The 21605-nt window shown below is 42.0% G+C and overlaps 1 protein-coding gene across 1 annotated transcript in view; it reads right to left on the minus strand.

Annotated features, from left to right (window-relative positions):
* Positions 1–437: 437 nt before the first annotated feature.
* Positions 438–21605, minus strand: part of RGMB (repulsive guidance molecule BMP co-receptor b) — a 32879-nt gene continuing 11711 nt past the window's right edge. Inside the window, exon 3 of the mRNA XM_040580208.1 lies at positions 438–16226. Within this exon, the coding sequence (XP_040436142.1) occupies positions 15561–16226 (666 nt within the window). The 3' untranslated portion in view covers positions 438–15560. The remainder of the gene's footprint in view (positions 16227–21605) is intronic.

A 21605-nucleotide genomic window follows, 5' to 3' on the forward strand; every position in this document is an offset into this window, starting at 1 on the left:
GGCACAGTATGCTCAATTATTACAGTCTGCAAGTATGTATGTATCCTGAAATAAGTTACATTTGCCAAGCTGAAGGACACAGTGTCAGACAATCACAGGTGACTGCTCTTCTGCAGTTTTAAAATCCTAGAGAAACTCCGTAACCATGCCTGCAAGCAGGACAAAACCCAACCCTAGTAGTTATGTCATGGAGACACAATGGGAGAATCTGTGAAGTTTAAAAGGTTTGTATTATTATTTCAAGTTACAGTACTGAAAATTTTAGGGTTTTTTTTACAGTACTGAAAACTAAAAAACCAAAACTTACAGCATCAATTTACTTGTAAATCATCCAATTTGCTTTTAAATTCTTGAATATTCCATCTGTACTTAAGGATCACTCTTGTAATGTGGTGGAAAAATATTCTTAATAGGGAGAACACAATGTTATTTAAGTATAAAACTCAGAAAAAACAGACTTTATTATTACAACCACAATCAATGTTCCCATAATTACAAAAAAGACATTATTAATTTGAAATTTGCTTATATTAACTGTGAGTCAAGTTCTTTTTCCATTCATATCCTAAAGGCTTAATATATGGGTTTGTAGTGTAATAACATACAGAATGAAGAGATGGACTGAAGCCTACCATTTCTTTACAAAATAGATCTTTTCAATAAATACACTGTAAACATTCAAAACTGAGGCAAGAATATTTTTAAATGACAGTATTTTGAATTTTTTCCAAAAATGTAAGAGTGATTTGACTTTTGCATAGATGCAAAACAAATCTCTTAAGAGATTCCAGAACAAAGTTTGCTTACAGACTCTTAATTCACCTCCCTCCTTCGTAATTCTTATGATCTAATTTTAATGACAAAGCCCTAGACTACTTTTTCTAGGAAGCCCACTTTATCTACTGCAGAGAATACATGAAGAAAATTCAGTATTTCTTTTCTTTTATCATTATACAGTGTATGATCACAGAATAAGAAACTAAACATTTCTCCTCAGGTGCATTGATGCACTCAGTTTAGTACTGCAAATGCTTTAAAATGTATGTTTTATAAGATGAACTGGTGTTAGTCCAGCATATCAAGGGGGACATGAGACACAAGGCAGTTATTAGTAATGACTTTTGAACACCAAAATATTTCAGTGTATTTTATTTTATCCTCACCTGGTGCTTCCAAATACTACCGTTTATTCAGTGGTTTTTTATCCCTTAGTATCCTCTATTGGCCGTCAGGACTAACTCAGGTCTCTGTCCCTTGGCCTAGGATTTTTTTCTCCTAGCTTGTTCCTGAGCCCTCCAGGAAGGATCTCTGATTGCAAAAGGCAGGGAGCATGGCCAGTGCCAGGTGTGCCTGCTGGGGCAAACTGGGAGGTGAGTCAAGCTCATTCGCTTGTCTGAAAAATAGCATGTGGGAATTTTGATTACTAAACCAAGACTTTTCGTTGGCTCTTCACTAAAAATACACTCAAAATACATATGTGAGAAATAAAATGAGGAAGCTGGGAGCGGGCATATTGACAGAGACCAGTTCCAGTTTATGCATCGCTTCACAAAAGTTGGAAATGAACTGGGTACAGATGTGGTTCTGCTTCTCGTGCTATGAACTCATCTGTGATTTTCCTCTCTTTTTTTACACTTCAAAACTTGAGTGTTAAGTTGAATGAAAATTTTCAAGTTCAGCTTCAGAGTTGCAGTATATCAGAGCTGTTCTGACAAAACTGATTCTTCTGGAATTTCTCTGAACAGAAGTGCCCATCGGGGTCACGAGTGAGACTCAGAGATCTGCCTGTACCTCTGCGAGGGAGCAAACGGGGAAGAGCTGCAACCTGCCCTTGGTTCTCTCTTCCCATCTGTTGTAGGCATGGCAAGTGGTTAAATGTAATCTTAAAACTAAACATCAGGCATCTGGTTATTTGCCTTGTTGATGTCCCGTGTATAAATACCCTGCTACTCCCTGATGCCAAAACTACACAATGACTATGTAGTTGGCATCATCTGTGGAAAGCGTTCTCTGAAGGGAGCTGTCTCACCAGACACTGTGGATGACTACTCCACTATATCTTCCATCTCTTTTAGGAGTGTGACAGCAAAGTAAATCTGTAAGGCATCAAATCTTTTGATATTTGCCAAACACTGAACCTAGCTGCAAGGCAGATACCAAATTTGGAAGACTGGGCCTGAAATAACTGTTCCACAGAGGCAGTGAAGAAAATCTGGATTTCAGCCAGCTGTGAGAGAAGTTGCTCCACAGTCACGGGAACGCTAGCACACAGCTGTGGAGGAGAACGCACATGGGCCCCGTGGCAGCCAACAGCACTCATGGCCTGCACCTCCATTCATGCTTCTTGGGAGCGTGGCAGAAAAAGGGAACTTAATAGAGTTACGTGGTCATAGCCATTTAAAGAAAGCACAAAATACCGTCTGCCACCACCCTCTCCTTGCCACCCAAATAGCAGACCGGTGGGTGCTACAGGAACTGATCCACTCTTCTGTAACTTTGATTCTTCAACTGCAACATCTTTAAGAATCATAATTCCTTTGGGAGAGAATAAGTAGCTATAGCACCCACAAGACAGTAATTATAATCATTTATTTAGTAACCATTTGATCACCTAGACTTAGAAGCTTCAGCTTCTATGGAGTCTGAGCTTTTGGATAACAAGGTATCCATTTAGTCATATGTAAAAGGAAATTCTGTATTATTAGTGGAAATATTCTTTTGAGGAACCTGGTAAGGAAAAACTGCCTTGGTATTCTTTTTTGTTGTTGTTATTTGGGTTTTTTTGTTGGTTGGTTGTTTTCAGATCCTCTTGTCCCATAATATCTGTTGTCATTTATGGCTTATTACTTTCAGTAACTCAGAACTTTTATAATATTGACTTAAAAAGTTTGAGTTCCTCACTGTTCTCAGACTCTTTAGAGCAAGGTGCCTGATGTTATCCTTGCGGGTGTACAGAAGCTTCCTGAAAATGTGAAATACTTGGCAAACACCCCATGCATCTACAACAGGATTTTAGATTGAGTAAGGGCTGGATTCTTTAAGTGCATTTCCTGATCCCTTCCACTCTCTGCACTTTGATTTGCACTCTCCCTCTGCACAGGGCTGGTTACTTTCAGGTGAAGCCAAAGGGGAAGACGCCCTCCAAGCACCAAGATCACAAGGGCAAAACGCAGCTTGACTGATGCAACCCCCTCCTCCCCGATGGTGTGGGGTGTGGGTGTTGCATCTTCAACTCATTTTTCGCTCTGCAAACCCACTCCTACTGCACTGCATGACTTGCTAATGTAGACAGTTTTCCTTTCCTCTAAGGAAAGCAGGGAAAGAGCAAAGAAAAACTGAAAAACTTTTGAGCAAACCCCACCACGGCTAAGTCTTGTCCAGTTGGTGCTTCCTAGCAAATGTGAGTATGTCTGCCCTTTTCATGCTAGTTCCAATTATTTCATGGTTACTCCAGTTCTCCCACACAGAGGTACACATTGGGAGAGATTTGCGACAGTACCAACCGGTTTAGGCATTATTAGCTATTAGCTTTAAGAATTTTAATGGATAGTAAGGTACTCTCCATTTGCACCAAATATTCTGTATTATATTAAAAATCACTGGTTTGTTCTGTCACTTCAGTAAAAATAATTAGAACAATTTACTGTACTTGCTGAATGCAGTTGATTAAGTGGAACATGCCTGAAAAGACAGGTTCTGATGGATTATCCTCACTTGTTCACAATTGTATCTTCCCTTGTGTATGTCACCAAGAAAGAGCCCTGTGGCAGCTACTGCAAATGCAAGCTTGTATGTTTCAAATATCTCAAGTGCTTTATTATTTCTACGACCATTATTTAGATACTAACTACTCTTGGTTTTATCTTTTAACATGATTTTAGAAAGTGAAAATATGCATAGTTTTTATGAGTTAGCAGAAAGTATTGCACTATTTGCTAATCAGAAAGAACGACTTGAAGTGCAAGATGTTTATTTACTAAGTTCAGGTTCATTTTGTTTTGTAAATTCACTTTAAACTATGCACTCTTTGTAACAGGATATACTTTGTTTTCTCCTCTGCTCTGCTATTCAATCTTCTCATATGATAGAGATAACTTTTTATAATTAGGGTTCTATTTTTCATCTTGAGTAGAAGGTGGGGGGTGGGGTAGGGAATGTTCTTTCTCTTGCCAGATACTCAGAGGAGCAGTTTGAGCCACCAGAGAGAGCTGCACATCCAGCTATGTTGGACTAAGTGAGCTACTGAAATGCTTCCCTGCGTGAAGTCAGAGCACGGCCTCTGCTTTAAGACTGCATGCCTGTGAAAGCGTAATACCTAAATGGTTAAAAGAAATCTACTTCAAATGTTCATGTGAGTAGTCATATGTCAACAGTAAATACTGATTCCCTAAACTTACTAGCAATGGTCAGTAATTTCAAAGAATACAGTACCCTGAACACTTTTAATATGTATGATTTCTTTTCCTGAAGCATTGGGAATATTTGGTTGTTAATTAGATGTTAAATATTTCATAATTAACCATAAGTTTCTTTGTATTTATTTTCAGCTGAGTAGTTCAATTTGACAGGTGAGATTTTCATGCCTCCTATGATCTGTGTATTTCTCTCAAACCTAATTCACATGCAAAAATATGTATGTTAGCTGCACTTTGAGTTCCAAAATGGAGCAATGTTCTTGTAATGAATTCCAAAACTGAAAATTGAGAACTAGATGGTCGGTACAATTAGTTTCAGAGCTTTCTAGACTGTGAAGTGAGCCTTGTTTTATATTCCCAGTGCAAGAACAATCAGATTCTAAAATGGCCACTACAGTACAAACGTAAAGAGGTCATCATGGCTATTTTTTATGTACTTTGTTGTTTGAAACGAGTATTTCCAGGAACACTTACAGCATCAGAAAGAGGGATGAGAACAGACGTGCAAAGCATCATCAAATCTAAGAGAAGACCTTTAAAATCAATGTCTCAGTTGTTGGACAAAGGAAGTGAAACTTCCATCATAGATTTGGATATCACTGTGCAGCCCTTAGAGCTCATGAAAAAGAGCAAAGCAAAGAGCAAAGGAGAGATTTTCCATCAATCCACTGACCTTAATTAAAGTCTAGGGCAGTGCTTCTCAGCCTTATTAACCTGTGCCTGACCTCACTTAATCAAGTCTCCTGATAGCAGTAAGGGATATGTCAGCTTTTCTGGGATGCTGTGGCTTCAAAAGCTTGAGCTCCTGCTGTACTCGAGGAAGCAGGCAATCTGTGCTTACAGGCATGGGAAATGAAGACTCCCAGGAGGGCAAAGCCTGGGAACTGGTGCCTTGCAGTCCCAAGAGGACATTCTGCCCCACCTGCAGGTCTGCACCTACAGAAGAGATTCATTGCCCTGGTAGCAGGTGGGGGGCCGGGAGCTGCAGCTGGTGGAGCACCCAGCTGGCTGCACCTGAGCACAGGCGGCCAGGGAAATGGCAAGTGACAGCAGCGCAGAACTGCTTGCTGTGGGGCAGAGGTCCCCACTGCTGACCTGAGCTAGGTCAGCACCTAAGGTTTGCTGCTTGCTGGGGGTGTGGATCCAGAACATTGCGGGGAGGCTGCCAAGGCTTCTCTGGCTCTCAGCCTGTTCCCCTCTGCTGCTCCTGCACGAGCACCATGCGGGCAGGGGACACCCAAAGCACTGCAAGGATGACTGTGGCTCCAGAGGCAAGGGCCAAGGGCACCAGAGCCCGGTGGTGTCACTTGCCAGTGAAAGAAGGAGCTTGAGGAGGAGTGGATAACAACCACTTTTGCAGCTGGTATCAATTATGGGGTTCCAGCTTTATGGCTACCGGGACATTTTGAGGATCAAGGACAGCTAACTGCTCCCACCTGACTCAGTGTGACAAAACCTCTTCTGAGGTTTGCCAAGCGTAGCTAACCTGGTAAGAAAAGCTTTAAACTAGGAACAGCAAGGGAGGGAGATGATGAGCCATGATCAGGAGAGGAAGCTGTGGCTTGGACTGACAAGCAAAGGGCACAGAGTGATGTGGATGGCAGGGACCTTGCAGCCAGCAAAGCAGGGTGGAAGGGCGCCCAACCCAAGTGTAGGCGCACAGCTAAGGATGTGCACAGAGGGCTGCGTGATGGCAAAAGCTCTCACACCCTTTCTGGAAAATCATCGTGACCGGGTGCCTCTCTACATGCATGTAGCAGGTAGTCACCAGGGACTTCACCTGCCTGTCATGACTTTTCAAATACAACTGACAAGTGGCTTAGTGACTACGTCTGCCAGATCCTTCAGGATATTAGAATGCGTCTCATCAGGTCCCATGGATCTGTGGATGTTCAAAATGTAGGCTCATCGGCAAATAGGAGTTTGTTAATTTACAGGGATTACAGCCTTTAATCACTGGAGACTTTAGACACCTAGATTCAAACACCTGCAGTCCTCAGAGCCTGCACGCAGCTGTTGTATAATCTGGCAGTAGCTGAACATCCTCAAATTTCTATATTAAATTTTACTGCCTTTCTAAATTTCTGCTTCTGATCGCACACCCACGCTACACCCTGGATTCAAAGGTCTGAGCAGCTCAGTGCTCATCCAAGAGGATACATTCCTATACTTGTCTTCCTTCACCGTTCAGGGTCATAGGCATTTTAATTTGCCCCCAGATTGCCAGACTGCAAGGTTTTTCCCTTGTGGCTTTGGCAAGAGTTGCCTTGACATAAGCCCAGAAATGGGACAGGTATTATTAGGAGTAGAAGGCTATGTTATGAACTTCTTCAGTCTAGGCAGAAAACCTCTCTGATTTCTCCTAGAAGTGTGAGAACACAAAACTCTATTTAAACCTCACAATGAAATACAAAATTTTCCTTGTGAGCTACATATTTGCTTGTTTGAATTAGATTTGTGGGTGTCAGCGTGGAAGGCATTGCTGAAAACCTAGAGATGAAACGGTAACTTCAGCTCCGCTGCTTCCTTGCCAACATAAGGCATTCAGTGTAAAGAATTCGAGAAGTGTTTTGATCCTTTATAGAAAAATGCAGTTAATAGTGACATCTATGAGCTTGAAACAAAGCTTTGGAGAGTACAGGGAGGCAGGGGAAAGAGCTTCCCTGAGATTCAGGGACACAGTGCTCCCGTCAAGCCTGATACACAGTGCTCTAATCCCTATATTCGAAGTTATGTGTAAGGGTGAAATAAATGAAGAACGGAAGAGTTGTACTCCCCCTTTATGTGTAGGATAGACAGACAGATTATTCTATAGTTAAGGAACAGGAGTGAAAAGGATTGGCACTGGGTATGATCTTCAATAAGATGGAGGAATGCCTAATTGTCTTAGAAGGTCTAAACCACCAAAGAAAATCACACTGGCACATTAAAAAATTATATCCTGAGAACAGAAGTCAAGTAGACTCTATACATACTGATCCATACCCACGCTTAATCTCTAAGAACCCCACTGAGGGGAAATTAGCGGCAAAACCAAACAAGACACCACTTAAATTGTCACCTGGGGAAGTTTCATTAATGATTGTCAGATAACCTTTATTGTCCACAATTAAACTGCAGTTAGCAGCTCTATGTTTAAGGCAAGTAGTCCACCAGAGGCCAATATACTGCCATTTAACGACCGGCAGTTCAAATATCCAGTAAAAATACCCTCTGAGCAAAGATGAACTTGGGAAGCTTTTTACTTCTTGTCATTAGACTCAATCACTTATAAATGAACTGCTTTTAGATCACAGGGTTGCAGGTTTTGGGTGTTGTTTTTTACGTAGCACGTTGACTTTAAGGATTTGCACTATAATTGCTAACACTACCAGGCATGTGATCCTTTTTTAATACTGAAAGATCTGGTAAGATTTTTACTTTTGAAGTGAACCTCCTTGTTTCCCCCTCCCGCCTACCCTGCTTTCGCTCACATCTCTAACTGGATGAAACGGACCTTTCCCGGTGAAACTAAATGGGAAAAATGGTTCCAGAAGATCATGTGATGCACTCCAGCTGCTGACAGCTGTTTGGTCTGTTCGAGCCAGTGTAGAACTAAGCCAAAGCAAAATCCTCTGAAATGTGCAGAACTAGAGATTTCACTGTACACTCCTTCTACCAATGTAGAGGAAATATCCTAACACTTTTTTTTGAACAAATTTCTATTGTTTGGCTCATTTTTCACAGTTGTGAAGTTAGACTTTTTACCAAAGTCTAAACCCAGAAGTAGAAAGCATTTCCATTTGTAAGGGTCCTCTATTTCAGTCATTGAAACAGTCACATCAGGACTACCAGGCTTTCTGAACTGGTCAACAATAAAAATGCATGCATTTAGAGAAAGCCAAAAAGTAATTCATAGTCTTACAAGGGTTACCTGAAGCTCTGCTGACAAAAGGAAACTCTTAGCATTTCTGTCATGCACACCTACTTGCAGAAAACTTTCAAGGACTGAAACACAGAGGGTCATCACTGGAGGACTCGGTATTTTGTGACTGAGGAGACTTAACTAGTTGCAGGGAGAGGGCAGAAGAGTCTGACTGACATAGACATACGTGCATCTGAAATTATTTCTCACTGATTTTTCTTATTATAGAGGAATATCTATATCTGATTTCCCAATGGGACTATTTATTGATCTATTTAGCACACGTAAAGGCCATCTCATTTGCAAGAAGGGGTAAGACTTCTGATTTTTTTATATACACATTAAAAAATATTCTTCTGAAATGGTGGCATTCCAAAAAAATCACAAACACTACTTGTGCAAGCCACGCTTTTAACAGGAGTTTACAGGATAATTGCTAAATTGCTAAAAGAAAAAAATCGAAACTTTGTTTTTTCAAGACGTCTGTTCTGGTATCACCTCTCTCTCACAGCTTAGTATCAACCTATTTACTTTACAGAGAATTAGTTCATCGTGTTTTAAGCAAGCTGGGGAGAGATGACTGGCAGCAGCTGAAGCAGCAAGGACTAGAAGGCGGAAGGTCATGCCAAACCACTGGCACTGACTGCATCAATGTGAAGTCAAAAGGATTAGAGATGGCACCACAGACAGCAATGTACATTACATTTTAGTTTGTCCTAGCTACCATGAGGGTTTGCTGCTGTTGGGCTCTCTCTGCAGAGAGACAAAGTTAGAGAAAAAGTTACTTCTCTGACACGAGATGCTATGCCACCTATAGAAAGCAGGAGTGATGAGTTTCAACCATAATGCAGTCTTTGAAGGCAGGTCTGTCATCTTCCGCAGACTGGTATGAAAAAGCTGAGAAAGGACAGTGCTGGATCAGGCCCTTTTTTCTTATAAAAAGGAGTGAAGTTACAGGATTTCATCAGCTATAGCTACTGAGCTATTTGGATGGCAGATGTTACAGACACCTGCCATTATTTCAGGGGTGAGCTAGCTTCCAAACCCACCTCAGCCATACACTGGACGCGCTGTTCAGGCATTGCAGTGCTAAGCACAGCATGCAGACATTTGGGTTGCACTGCTATCTGTTTAGAATTTTTGAGAGCGAGGTGTCTTGCAGCAAGTAAGACTGTCAGGATCCACAGCAGGGGTTTGTAGCTTTTAGCTACCCAGGATGAAATACTGGGGTAAAATTCTCATAGGACTTGACAACCCCAGCTCGGAGGCAGTGCTTTCCTCCACCAGAGCACCCAGCTAAGGAGGCAGCTTGCATTTCTATTTATTACTACCAGATAAAAGCTGATAAACCCAGTAGGATAATCATTATTATGGTCATCTGAGAAGGCAGGAAACCTTTGTTTAAACATCTCCTTTACGTAATTTTAGAGTGGGGACTCCACAAAGGACAAATCTCTTTTAGTTTCTAGTCAAATACATTAGTAACTTGGCTGCAAGATATTTGAGGGTTTTGGCAGTCTCAGCTGTTGAAACTGTTCTGCTTTCTATAAAACACTTGCATAACAATGGCAGCAAGTGACACACCAAAGGACAGTCTAAAAGATAAAATGCACCAATTAGAAAACACAGGCCTTGCCCCTGTGCAGACTTACGTTACATACTTTGTGTCATAAATTGGAAAATGTAAACAGTCTAGGAATTAAAGGCCAAAATTAAGATAAGAAGCCTTACCCACTATGATCTCACTCAATCTCTTCTTTTTTGTTCCATCTGCTGGTTCTTTCCCCCCACCCCGAGCTGCACAGGGAGGGGAGAAGGGGCCAGGACAGAAAGGATGGGATGGCCTTGTTGCCTTCTTCATTTCAAGAGAAATGAAATACTGAAAGTTTCAGTGTACAGGCCAGGCCAAGGTCAGGTGTCAGGCTGTCAGAAGCCAACGTATGTCCATCAGTCAGGCATCGAAGATGGATGTGGTGCTGTGCAGGAAATGCTGGCTCACCTCTGGCAAACACAAGTAGTCCCTGAATAGGAACCTAGGCTGGAATTTAAAATGTACCCATCAGGGCTGGACTAATTCCACCTGACTTTAGCTATTATTAAATCAGATGTTAGCTATTATTAAATTAGCTGCTTGGGTTTCCCCCGCTGCTGAAGGGTATCAGTAGGCAAATCCAGAGGATTATTCAACCCAACCTACAATATTTCCATTTACTCCACTAACTACATGTTTAGTCTACTGAACTTAGGTGAAATAGCTCTAAAGTGTAAAGTATGCCTCCAGTCTCTTTCAAGACACCTAAGACCCTGTTTGGATAAAGCTATCACTTTATAACAACACAGAAAGGCATTTATTTGGTAATAGCTCCTGGCTGTTAAGGCACTGGCACTCCCTTAAGATGTGAAAGATCAAGTCAGAGGAAGAATGCCAGCAGAATGCTTACCACACCGCTATAAACAACTCTTATCTACCAAACATGAGTGAGCAGGTCTGATACCTGCCAAAAAAAGTCCTGCAAGTAAATCAGGCGGATTAACAACATGTGAATCTGACCAGGCTGCAAATACAACCCTCAAGACTGCATTTGCTTTCTCTGCTTGGCAACAAAAATTCCTTGAGGGACTTTACTGGACTAAGACGAGAGAAGTAGAGATCGTAAAGAAAAGTCTGGGCTCAAGCTGAGGCTTTACTGTGTATCTCAATTTTGGATTTAAACACTTCACATACCACCTAGACATATTTTGCAGACCCAGCCTTCAGCACATACTATCACACAATGACACATACATAATTCACATATATAATGGATCATTACTCTCCTATTATGATGTAGAAAAAAGCGCAAATTAAGCTTTAAAAGTGCAGTAATCTTGAAAACAATTCATATAAATAAAAGTTAATGGCAATCCACATACAACACATGAAGTCATTTTTATATCTAGTTATCAGTTCTGGTGCACACTCCTGCATGTATGCAAAATCTGTCATCAATCTTACTGTTCACAGCTGATTTACTATCAGCAGCTTTTAATTTCAATGAAGTATAATTTTACATAGTCAGATTAAAGGAATTCTGAATCAGATCAGATGCAATTTTTGTACATCAGCATCACAATAAATTTACCTGCATACCTGATCTGTGGCAATGTTGCTCTCCAAAACAAGCTCATTAGTAAGAATGACAAAATCTAATTAACTTTGACCCTCACAATCCTTGTTTGTTTTGAATATAGATGGAGAGAACTAGCAGCACAACACAGAGAATGCTTATCTTGTAAACAACAACAAAGAATACTTTATTTAAAAAAGGGAACCATTACTAGTCATGTCTAGGCATTGTATAGATAGCAGTCTTTCATATCTGGAATAGGCAAGACAGAAAGGAATACAGTTTATATCAGTCAAGACATAAATTGGAATTAAAATAACCCAAAGCATGAAAATTTCAGTGTAAAACACTACAGCTGTGCTTGTATAAATTAAATGAATGCAAGATTTGAAACTGTGCTGAGTCTGCCAGAAGAAGGCCACAAGCCACTTGGGCTTTTTTCAAAACATGTCCACTAATGACACCCTCATTAGGTAGTGCAAAGCTTGCAACATTGCTTGCTTCACTTTGGGGTATATGCAAGTAAATTGCCACTCGCACACCCTCAAAACCCATAAAACAAATGCATAGTATCCATAATGCTAAGGTAAAAGAACGTAAATAGTTGGCGATCCATTTTCTGGCAGCACAGCAGCAGTTTGAAGGGAAATGCATCTCTGAAGGGCCCTACCATGACTATAGGAAGAAAAGCCAGGTTGTTCTCAGACCCTGCGTTCTCTCAGGTTATGTTCCACTTAACAGGTGCTCTGTGCACATTATTCTTCCAGCCAGTTCTCCAGAAAGAGAGAAAAAGTAATTTTTTGTTGGACAGTCAGTTGGGAATACTATTTCTTTTTTTAATACCCTTTTTTAGGAGCCATATACACATAAAAATTGAAGGATTAAGCACCTGGATGATCTGCTCAGTTCTGTGACCTGGTTCCTAGGGAAATTGTCAGACTTCACAACTACAGAGAAGTATCCTCAGCCGCTGTTAAGAGCTCTGTCAGCATAGGATTAGGAAAGACTCTGGTTAGAAATGCTCTAGCAGATACTTGGAATAATCTTTTGAATACGCCACTAATATTGAAGGCATCAGCCAACTTTTTTAAGACAAAGGCCAACAGACAGCATCAGCAACAGCTTTAGTTGTTGCATTAAAGTACTGATGATCATGTTATATTGTCTTCTGTAAGTCACCACCTTTGAAAGTAAGCTCTTACAAATGCAATGGCCACCTTCTGCATACACTAAATATACACATATTTAAAGCTCCCTTTGCTTTCTACAGCCATTTCCACAACGATGTTATCTACCACATAAGATCGCTCCCTACACACCTCAAATTCTAGCTGTAACATAAGCTTAGCAAAACAACCGTCAAAGTTGTGTTTATTAGGTCTATCTTTCTTGGCATATATCTGATAACTTTTTTTCAGTTTTGGCACTTTCAATTTACTTTCATAATGTGTGATTAGCCCTGCAGCTGAAATATTACAGCTCCCATGACTTAGCAGATCATCTTGTTATACAAAGTTCTGCAATCTTACGGACACTGGTCTATCATTTATTCTTTCATTGCCTCAATCTCTTCTTCAGTTTTACAGCAAGTAATTTTCTCTTCCAGGGCTCTTCTGATCTGAAAGTTCTCCAGTAACTTTAGAAGATTTTCATAATGCCTCTCAAGATGGATACAGCCATATCGGATCATTGTGTTCAAGGTCTTCTAAATATCTCTGCAAACACTGCAAAGAAGCTGTGCAAGTGGGATCCCTGGGGGGATGGTTCCTGTTGCTGGCTTCCCACACACTGCCTCTTCAATAAACTGCCCTGGTTTGCAGCTGCTGGTCATAAATTTCACTACACAGCTTATTTAGCAGAGGGGAAACAAGCATCTGTAAGGAAGTATAATGATTGTACTCAGCACATTCCTGTCCAGCAAGTGATGGCTAGGAGACAAACTGGTGCTTTATTAATAGATTGCCTGCCCAGTACGTGGCCCACATCCCAATTTCTCTGCACCCCACCAGGGGTCACCAACACCGCATTACAGATGTTCCTCAGCAGGGCAGGCAACTTTATTCTTCTATCATAATAAAGTATTTACACACTGCACAGCCACTCTTTTACACAAACATATAGTTATTGGTACATTCATGAACCACATAAAAAAGGTTTTGCAAAGACTGACAAATTGTGGGGTTTCCAAGCATGAAAAAAAATAATCTGTAGCCTTCTAAAAGACAGCCATTTGGAGGGCCTGTCAAAAAAAGTATTCCCTCTAAACTTAAGTTCTCTCCAGAGACCACTCCCTAGCTTCAAAATATCCCCATTTGGCATTAACTAAATCTTGGCAATGACAGACATCAAGAATGAACCTGTGCAAATAACATTTTCTCAAGAAATCCCACAGCAGGAACAAGAAAATGGAAAACCTTTATGGGAATTACTACATTTCTGAAATATACCATGAAGCTCACAACTCAATGCTGGTATACATCTATATACCGTTATTTACATACAGGATCTAGGGACAGAGAAAATTAACTAGGATATGGTGCCTGCCCAATAAGTATGTGCACCACTGCAAGCCACACTAGGTTCATCCCTCAGCTTTCAGCCATAAGAACTTGAGAAACTGAGAGCACTGATGAGGAAGTTAAGCCACACAAAATAGGAGGAAGCCTGTCACCATCAGGTGAAACCACAGGAGCCACATTATCACATATCATAAATCCACAAGCCTAACTCACCTGGAACAGCACCCTCAGACAGCACAGACAGAACAAGCTGTCAATAGCCTAGTCTAAAATAAAGTTTTACCTTCAGCCTTAACTCAGCTCAGACTACTTTTGTCTTAAGTATTCCCAGAATAACAGCTGTATGCAGTTACCCATCCACACTGGGAATTAGTTACTTTGAGAAGACTACTACCGTTCTTACTAGTCAACAGTCCCTCATCTAGCCAAAAGTGTCTCCATAAAAACTAGCTTCATTCCATGAATAAACTCCATCTCCCTCCACCAAGGCAAACAGTAGCTCAAGTTTGCTTAACAAATGCAAGTGCTATTTGAGTCTTCTTCAGACAGCACTTCTAACACATCCATCCAGTCTCAGATGAACCGTTTCAAGAGTAAAATAATCCCATCTTGGAGCTGGGTTTATTGCAGCATGTATTAAAGTTTCCACTTCTTGCAGCGAGTCAAGGCACTACGCAAAACCAACTTTCAGGCCACCAAATCATTCTTCTCTTATCTCCTCACTAAAAGTAGTCAGAGCCTGCGGCTCACTCCCCTCCTCCTTCTGAATGTATGCTAGAATTAGCACCTAAGCAAGGGACAGAATTCAGGCTTGTGATTTCTTCAGTCCATCTTGGAGAACGACAACCCTCGAGGTCAGATGGAGCTGCAATATTTATGTTACATGCTTACGCAACTAGACCATTAGAATCTTTCAAAACTATCTTCCCCACTGGTCCCATAAAGCTATGTAAGTCTAACTCCAATGCATTCCCTTTTCTCCTTTTGAAACTCGTGCCATGAAACTAGGAAATGTCAGAATTACAAAGAACGTTCTGTAATTCATGATATCCAAGACGGTCATCCGAGTTACGGCGAAGCACTTCACTCTCCCTCCAAAGAAGGGACTGGCCATTTAGAATACAATTCCATTTTTAATGATTTTAACTAGTGAACTCAGCAAATCACCAATGTCATTATAGGACAAGAGATGTGCTGTCTCTAGAGGAAAAGAATGACAGAACATCCCCACAAGTTAATCCCCACAAGTTAATCCAGTTAAAAAATGTGTTAAACCAAGTAGTACTTAGAGGGAACACTGAGTATTGTATGTACACGTTTGTATGTATAATACATAATTACTCAGACATAAATATTTAATATATAAAAAATAAAGTGCTTTCTCTCAAGTCCCAATGCAGGGACATTATAAAACATTTCACCAGCTGCAAAACAAATAGATACAAAGAATACTACATCAAACACACATGAAAACAGTTAACAAAACATGTACAATCTGGTGGGTGTCTCAAGAGAAAAGATCCCTTCATATACATGGTATATACACATATACCCATCTTTACTCAATATATTATGACAATATATATTTCAAAACTTTGTTATAGACAAAAAAACCCTACAAAAACGCAACAAAGATCGAGCAAAGTCCAAGACTAACAAAGTATTTGCTACTCTTGCCCACATCACCACCTCCACTGCTGGGAAAGATATGCCAGTGCTCTTTTCTGGGGTGCAGTGCCTCCACATCCTGCAAGGCACTGTGAGCAGCAGCTGTGAAGTTAGCGTCACCAGTGGTGAGTAAGTCAAATACACACGAGTAAAAGTAGATGTCCTTCACCAGTATCTTCTCATGGCATTTGGTGGTGGCAGTTTCCAGCGTGTACACTGACTGGATATGAGCAGCATCACCCTGAGGGAGCAACTGCCCCATCACAGGCAATGGCAAGTGGCCACTATCATCAATACGTTCACTTGAAGGGCAACCATTTACACACAGCTGCAGATCCTGGGTCTCCTCATAGGCCATGACCAACTCTTGAGGCATGCGAATGGCCAGCGTTAAGTAGTGCCCAAGCTGGCGTATATACACCGTGGTCCCAATGTACCTGGCATGCATTTCGACGTATTTGCCACTGACTTTCTCCACAATTTGCAAGCTCTTGATGTTCCCAGCACCTCCACTTGTTGTACCATCAACAAAAGCTGCAGGCAAGTCATCAGTCACTGCTTGATATACTTTCTGATCTGTACAGTCTTGGTATGATTTAAAGATAATAGTTATCTGCGGGGGTGGGGGTGTGAGAAAAAAAAAGGCAAAGTTAGTGGGAAAAAAAAAATCATCATTTCAACCCCATTTCCATTTTGCAGCTGAACATATCTGGGACTGCCTACCATGTCAGAGGCTGAGAGCTGTCCCTGAAGGAAAACAGTCTGTACACATGCTTAAAGCAGGATTTTACCAGATGGCAATTGTTAAATTTGTTCTTCAGTTGGCCTGGAAGCATATTGGCATGTGGCAACAGCCACACGGTCAGGAAAGGAAAAGGCTTTATATTTAATTAAGCATCGCAATTCCCTCCTGCTTGGTGGTTTCTTAACACTTTGGAATGCATCCTGGAGTCACAGAGAAGTGCCAAATAGTTCCTACAATGCTAGCCACTATGGCAAAACCAGAATGAGACTGCAAAATCCCAGAAAGGTACAAAAGAACCCAGCTTTCCCTACTCACAATATTCTCATCACTCCTTTTACAGTAACTGTATGACCCTTGTCATGGTACTGTACACTTGATGGGTCCCTTACCAGTATTAGCTGTGTGAGACTACTTTAAAAGGACTGATGTATTTAGCGCTTTATCAACCATCGACACAACAGGCAGTGAGATGAGAAGTGCATGACCAAGAAGAACAACTAGTCAAATAACTGCTTAGCACTTCTGGATCCATTAGTCCTAGGATCTGGGAGATGTGGCACTTAGTCTGCCTTCACTAGAAAATGTGCCCCTGGAGAAACAAGGCAAGACTGAAAGGTACTCAAAGACATGCCTTTGAAGAGTGACTTCCAACACAGAAACCAGGAGCATAAAGCAATTACTCATTCTTTGAAGATTACAGCTGGCCTTTTAAACCTTAACACTTATTTGAATAAGCCACAACAGAAAGAGGAGGTCCTCCAGTCTTACTTGAAGGGAATAATTAGGCTACTTGGACTTGAAGGGAATTATTAGGCTACTTGGCAGACCAAGTCTGGAGTGTCTGGTGGCTTTTCCTAAAATAAAAAGTATAATGAAGAATCACATATAAATATTAGAAACAGATATGCTACTTCCTTTACAGTTCCAGAGGGGAGTGACTTCTTGAAAAGCTTGAATGCCTGTGCCCAAAATCCAGAAAACACACAAGTGCTCTTGTTGCTGTAAAGACCTCCTCACAATTCAATGCCTAGTGAAGTAAGCTCAACAACCCAGAGAACAGAAACCTGAGATCTGTCAAGTGGTCGGTATTTCTGCATACAATCCTGAGCCTCATTCGGCACATCAGGTCTTACACTCTACGTAACACACTTTTGATGAAACCAACTTGTATCACAGCCTGCTCAGACAAAGAAGGTTATTCCTACTTCCTCGAGCCCATTTGTGTTGCTCTGCAATGAAAGAATGATTTGCTTTTTAACAGACGTAAAGTTCTAAGTCTGCTCAGCACCTGAACAGGTCTGGAGTCAAAAAGAGTTAATGGTTTTAATGAGAAACAGAACTGGCTACTTGATAAAACAGTCAAGCAAGGTACTTGGCAAAATTTATCAGGCAGCAGCCACCAAATTATCCTTTCCAAATCTCCCTCCTCTGCCACAATGAAAAGCACACAATTTCAGAGACAGGGAGGGAAAAGAAAAGCCTCCACCCTAAGGCAAGATTACCAATAACACTACACGCCGAATGAGGGCTGAAAGACTATTAAGTGAATGAAGGATACTCAAGAGCTTGTTGTAAACAGAGATTTTACAAATTTCACTGCAAAACTTTCACTGTTTAAATGATCAAGGTAATAGAAAACATTAAATATGAAAAAGATTATTTCAAACAAATTTAACAGGTTATACATGTACATGTATCTATAGTACTTTCTACACTCTGGCTGATTTGTAAGAACGCCCCCACAATGCGGATCATGCGTCACTGTTTACTGACTAGAGACTACCGGCCCTTCCGAAACCTAGGACAGAAAAGTCCAAATGCCATAATCTTCAAATGCAGAAAGTTTTTTTTGAAGGTATAAGTATCTGAGTCTGGTTCTCTGGGCACATACAGAATTCTTAAGCTACTGCAGTGAGGAACCCTAAAAGATGAAAATAAGAGACTTATCTGAATATAATAAACAAACATCAGCTATACTAAGAGTACCAGAAACAGAAAACACCCCACACATTCAATCTACACTTGAAATATTTCATTTTAGATTTAACTGCCCCACTCCTACTGATGCCAGTAACATGATCCTCACTGACTATATGAATCACAAAGATTACTTTAATCCTACTGCAGATGCAAAGCCTTTCAAGTATGGTGTTACTGAGCTGGTAAGTGAAGTTTCTGGAAGACCTTCATGTATTTGTAGAAAGTGCCAGGCTTGTGTGCCACACACTTTCAAAAGTATTTGAAAAGTGCTTTGAAAGCAACACTTTAAACTCCAAGTGCTCATACTAGTCTTCACTAGTGACCTAATGCAATTACGAAGATGTAGCTCTGACTTCATTTTGCTATTTTACTATGCATTTCATGGAATCATAGAATTATTTAGGTTGGAAAAGACCCTGAAGATCATCAAATCCAACTGTTAACCCAGTGCTGCCAAGTCCACCCCTAAACCATGTCCCTAAGCGTCACATCTACACATCTTTTAAACACCTCCAGGGGTGGCGACTCAAACAATTCCTGGGGCAGCCTGTTTCAATGCTTGATGACCACACGCTCCCACATCTCCATGTACTGAGGGGCCCAAAACCAAACACAGGATTTGAGGTGTGGTGTCACCAGTGCCCAGTACAGAGGGACAATCACTTCCCCTGTCCTGCTGGCCACGCTATTTCTGACACAGGCCAGGATGCTGTTGGTCGTCTTGGCCCCCTGGGCACACTGCTGGCTCCTGCCCAGCCGGCCGTCACCCAGCACCCCCAGGCCCTTTCCCACCAGGCCCTTTCCAGCCGCTCTGCCCCAGCCTGTAGCGCTGCGTGGGGCTGGTGTGACCTAGGCAGATCAACACTCCTGCCCGGCCTACTGAGGGTGCATTCAGTCCCCTCATCCAGATCATCGATTAAGATATTAAACAAAATGGCTCAAATACTGAGCCCTGGGGAACACCACTTGTGACCAGCCACCAACCGCACTTAACTTCATTCAGAATTCTTTGGGCCTGGCCATCCAGCCAGTTTTTTTACCCAGCACACAGTCCACTCACCCGAGCCATGAGCAGCCAGTTTCTCCAGGAGAATGCTGTGGGAAAAGCTGTTAAAGGCTTTACTAAAGTCCAGGTAAACAACACCCTCAAGCTTTACCTCATCCACTAAGCAAGTCATCTTGTTGTAGCAGGAGATCAGGTTCATCAAGCAGGATCTGCCTTTCATTAACACACACTGACTGGGCCTGATCACCTGGTTGTCCTGCACGTGCCACGTGACAGCACTCAAGATCTGCCCCACAAGCTCCCCTAGCTCTGAGGTCAGATCGACAGGCCTGTAGTTTCCAAGATCCTCCTTCTTGCCCTTCTTGTAGATGGGTGTCACATTGGCCTACCTCCCCCTTCTGGGACCTCCCTGGGTAGCCAGGACTGCTGATAAATTACTGACAGTGGCTTGGTGAGCACCTGACAAGATCCCTCAGTACCCCTAGGTGGATCCCACCTGGCCCCACAGACTTTTGTGTGTCTGCGTCTGTTGTTAACTGTTCCCACTTGGATTATGGGGGTCTTCATTCTGCTCGCCGTCCCTGGGTACCCTGAGAACAAAATTGGTCTTACTGTTGAAGACTGAGGCAAAGAAGGCATTAAGTAACTCAGCCTTTTCCTCACCCTTTGTCACAGTTTCCCCCACCTTCAATAAAGGATGGAGATGCTCCTTAGCCCTCCTTTTGTTGTATCTTTATAGAAACATTTTTTATTGTCTTTTACAGAAGTAGTCAAATTAAGTTCTAGTTGGGCTTTTGCCCTTCTGATTTTTTTCCTTGTATAACCTCACAACACCCATGTAGTGATACTGTGTTGCCTGCCCTTGATTCTCACCCATAAACACTTCAAACTTTCATCACCATTGCCACACTTTACAGTCAGAACACTCCCTAACATACAGGGCTACCCCACTGCCCTTCCCTCCTTGTCTGTAATTTCTGAAGAACTTAACTGCAACTCCAGTTATGTAAGTCATCCCACCACATTTCTGTGATTGCAATTACATCAGTTTTCCACCTGTACAACCGCTCCCAACTCCCCATTTGCTGCCCATGCTGCATGCATTGGTGTAGATGCACTTCAGTCAGGCTACTGACCCTGCCCACCTTCCTACGGGGAGAAACCCTAACTCCTATGTCACTGTTCTCAGGTGCTTCCACGGTTTCTAACACAACAACCACCCTTGTGTCTTTGCTGCCACATGGCTCTCCATCCCTTACCCTCACAGAGGTGGCTAAGGCGCAGAGTGCATTAGCATGGAGACATTTCAAATGTGTCCCAGAGTACTTGGCACACGATGGAGCAGACTGAAGGACCCTGATAGCACCCTGTTCCTCAAACACCGGCGTGTGTCCCATGGCTTACCACTAATGAGCCTGCTTTTAGCCCTTTCCACCTTCAAATCCAACTCAAAGCTCTTCCAACGAGCTCTCTAACTCTTGTGCAAAGAACCCTTCCCCCGCTTTGAGACAGGTGTACCCCATCTGTCTCCAGCAGGCCTGGTGTCATGTAGACCAATCTGTGTGTGATCAAAAAAACTACAATTCTGCCAGTGAGATCCATCATGGAGCCAGATACTGATCAGCTGGGTCTTCCTGTTTCTTCCAACATAATTCCCTGCAACTGGTAGGACAGAGAAAAAAAATCTACTTGTGCTCCTGATCCCTTAACCAGCTGTTCCAAGGCCCAGAAGTCTCTTTGGATCACCCTTGTACTTCTTATCGCAATGCTGTGGCTGCCTACATGATAAAGCAATAAGGAGTAATAATGTGAGGGCTGTACAGGGCAGAAGGCTTTCCTGTAACCTCGTCCAGCCCTTCCACAACACAGAAGATAAGAATCCAGCCTTTTCACCTAGAAATGCAATTTCAGTCGTTCAAGTCTTCTATGCCCACTATAGGCAATCTTCCTGAGTGTGGTTGATTGACCTTGCCTGGATGGCAGGTGCCCACTCCTCTCCTCAGCAGAGCCCAAAGTGTGTGCATGGAGGGTGGTGGTGTCTGTATGTGTGTCTGTGGAATAAGATGGGAAAAAAACCCTTGTGGGTCAAGACAAAGGCAGTTTAACGCAGAGATAGCAAAGGTCACATGTGCAGAAGCAAAGGAAAACAAAAGACGTTATTCTCTTCTTCCCATCAGCTGGTGATGTTTGGCCGCTTCCAGGAAGTGGGGCTTCAGCACGCACAGCTGCTGCCCCAGAAGACATATGTTGTAAATAACGAA

Source organism: Falco naumanni, chromosome Z, assembly GCF_017639655.2.
Source record: "Falco naumanni isolate bFalNau1 chromosome Z, bFalNau1.pat, whole genome shotgun sequence".
Taxonomy (NCBI): Eukaryota; Metazoa; Chordata; class Aves; order Falconiformes; family Falconidae; genus Falco; species Falco naumanni.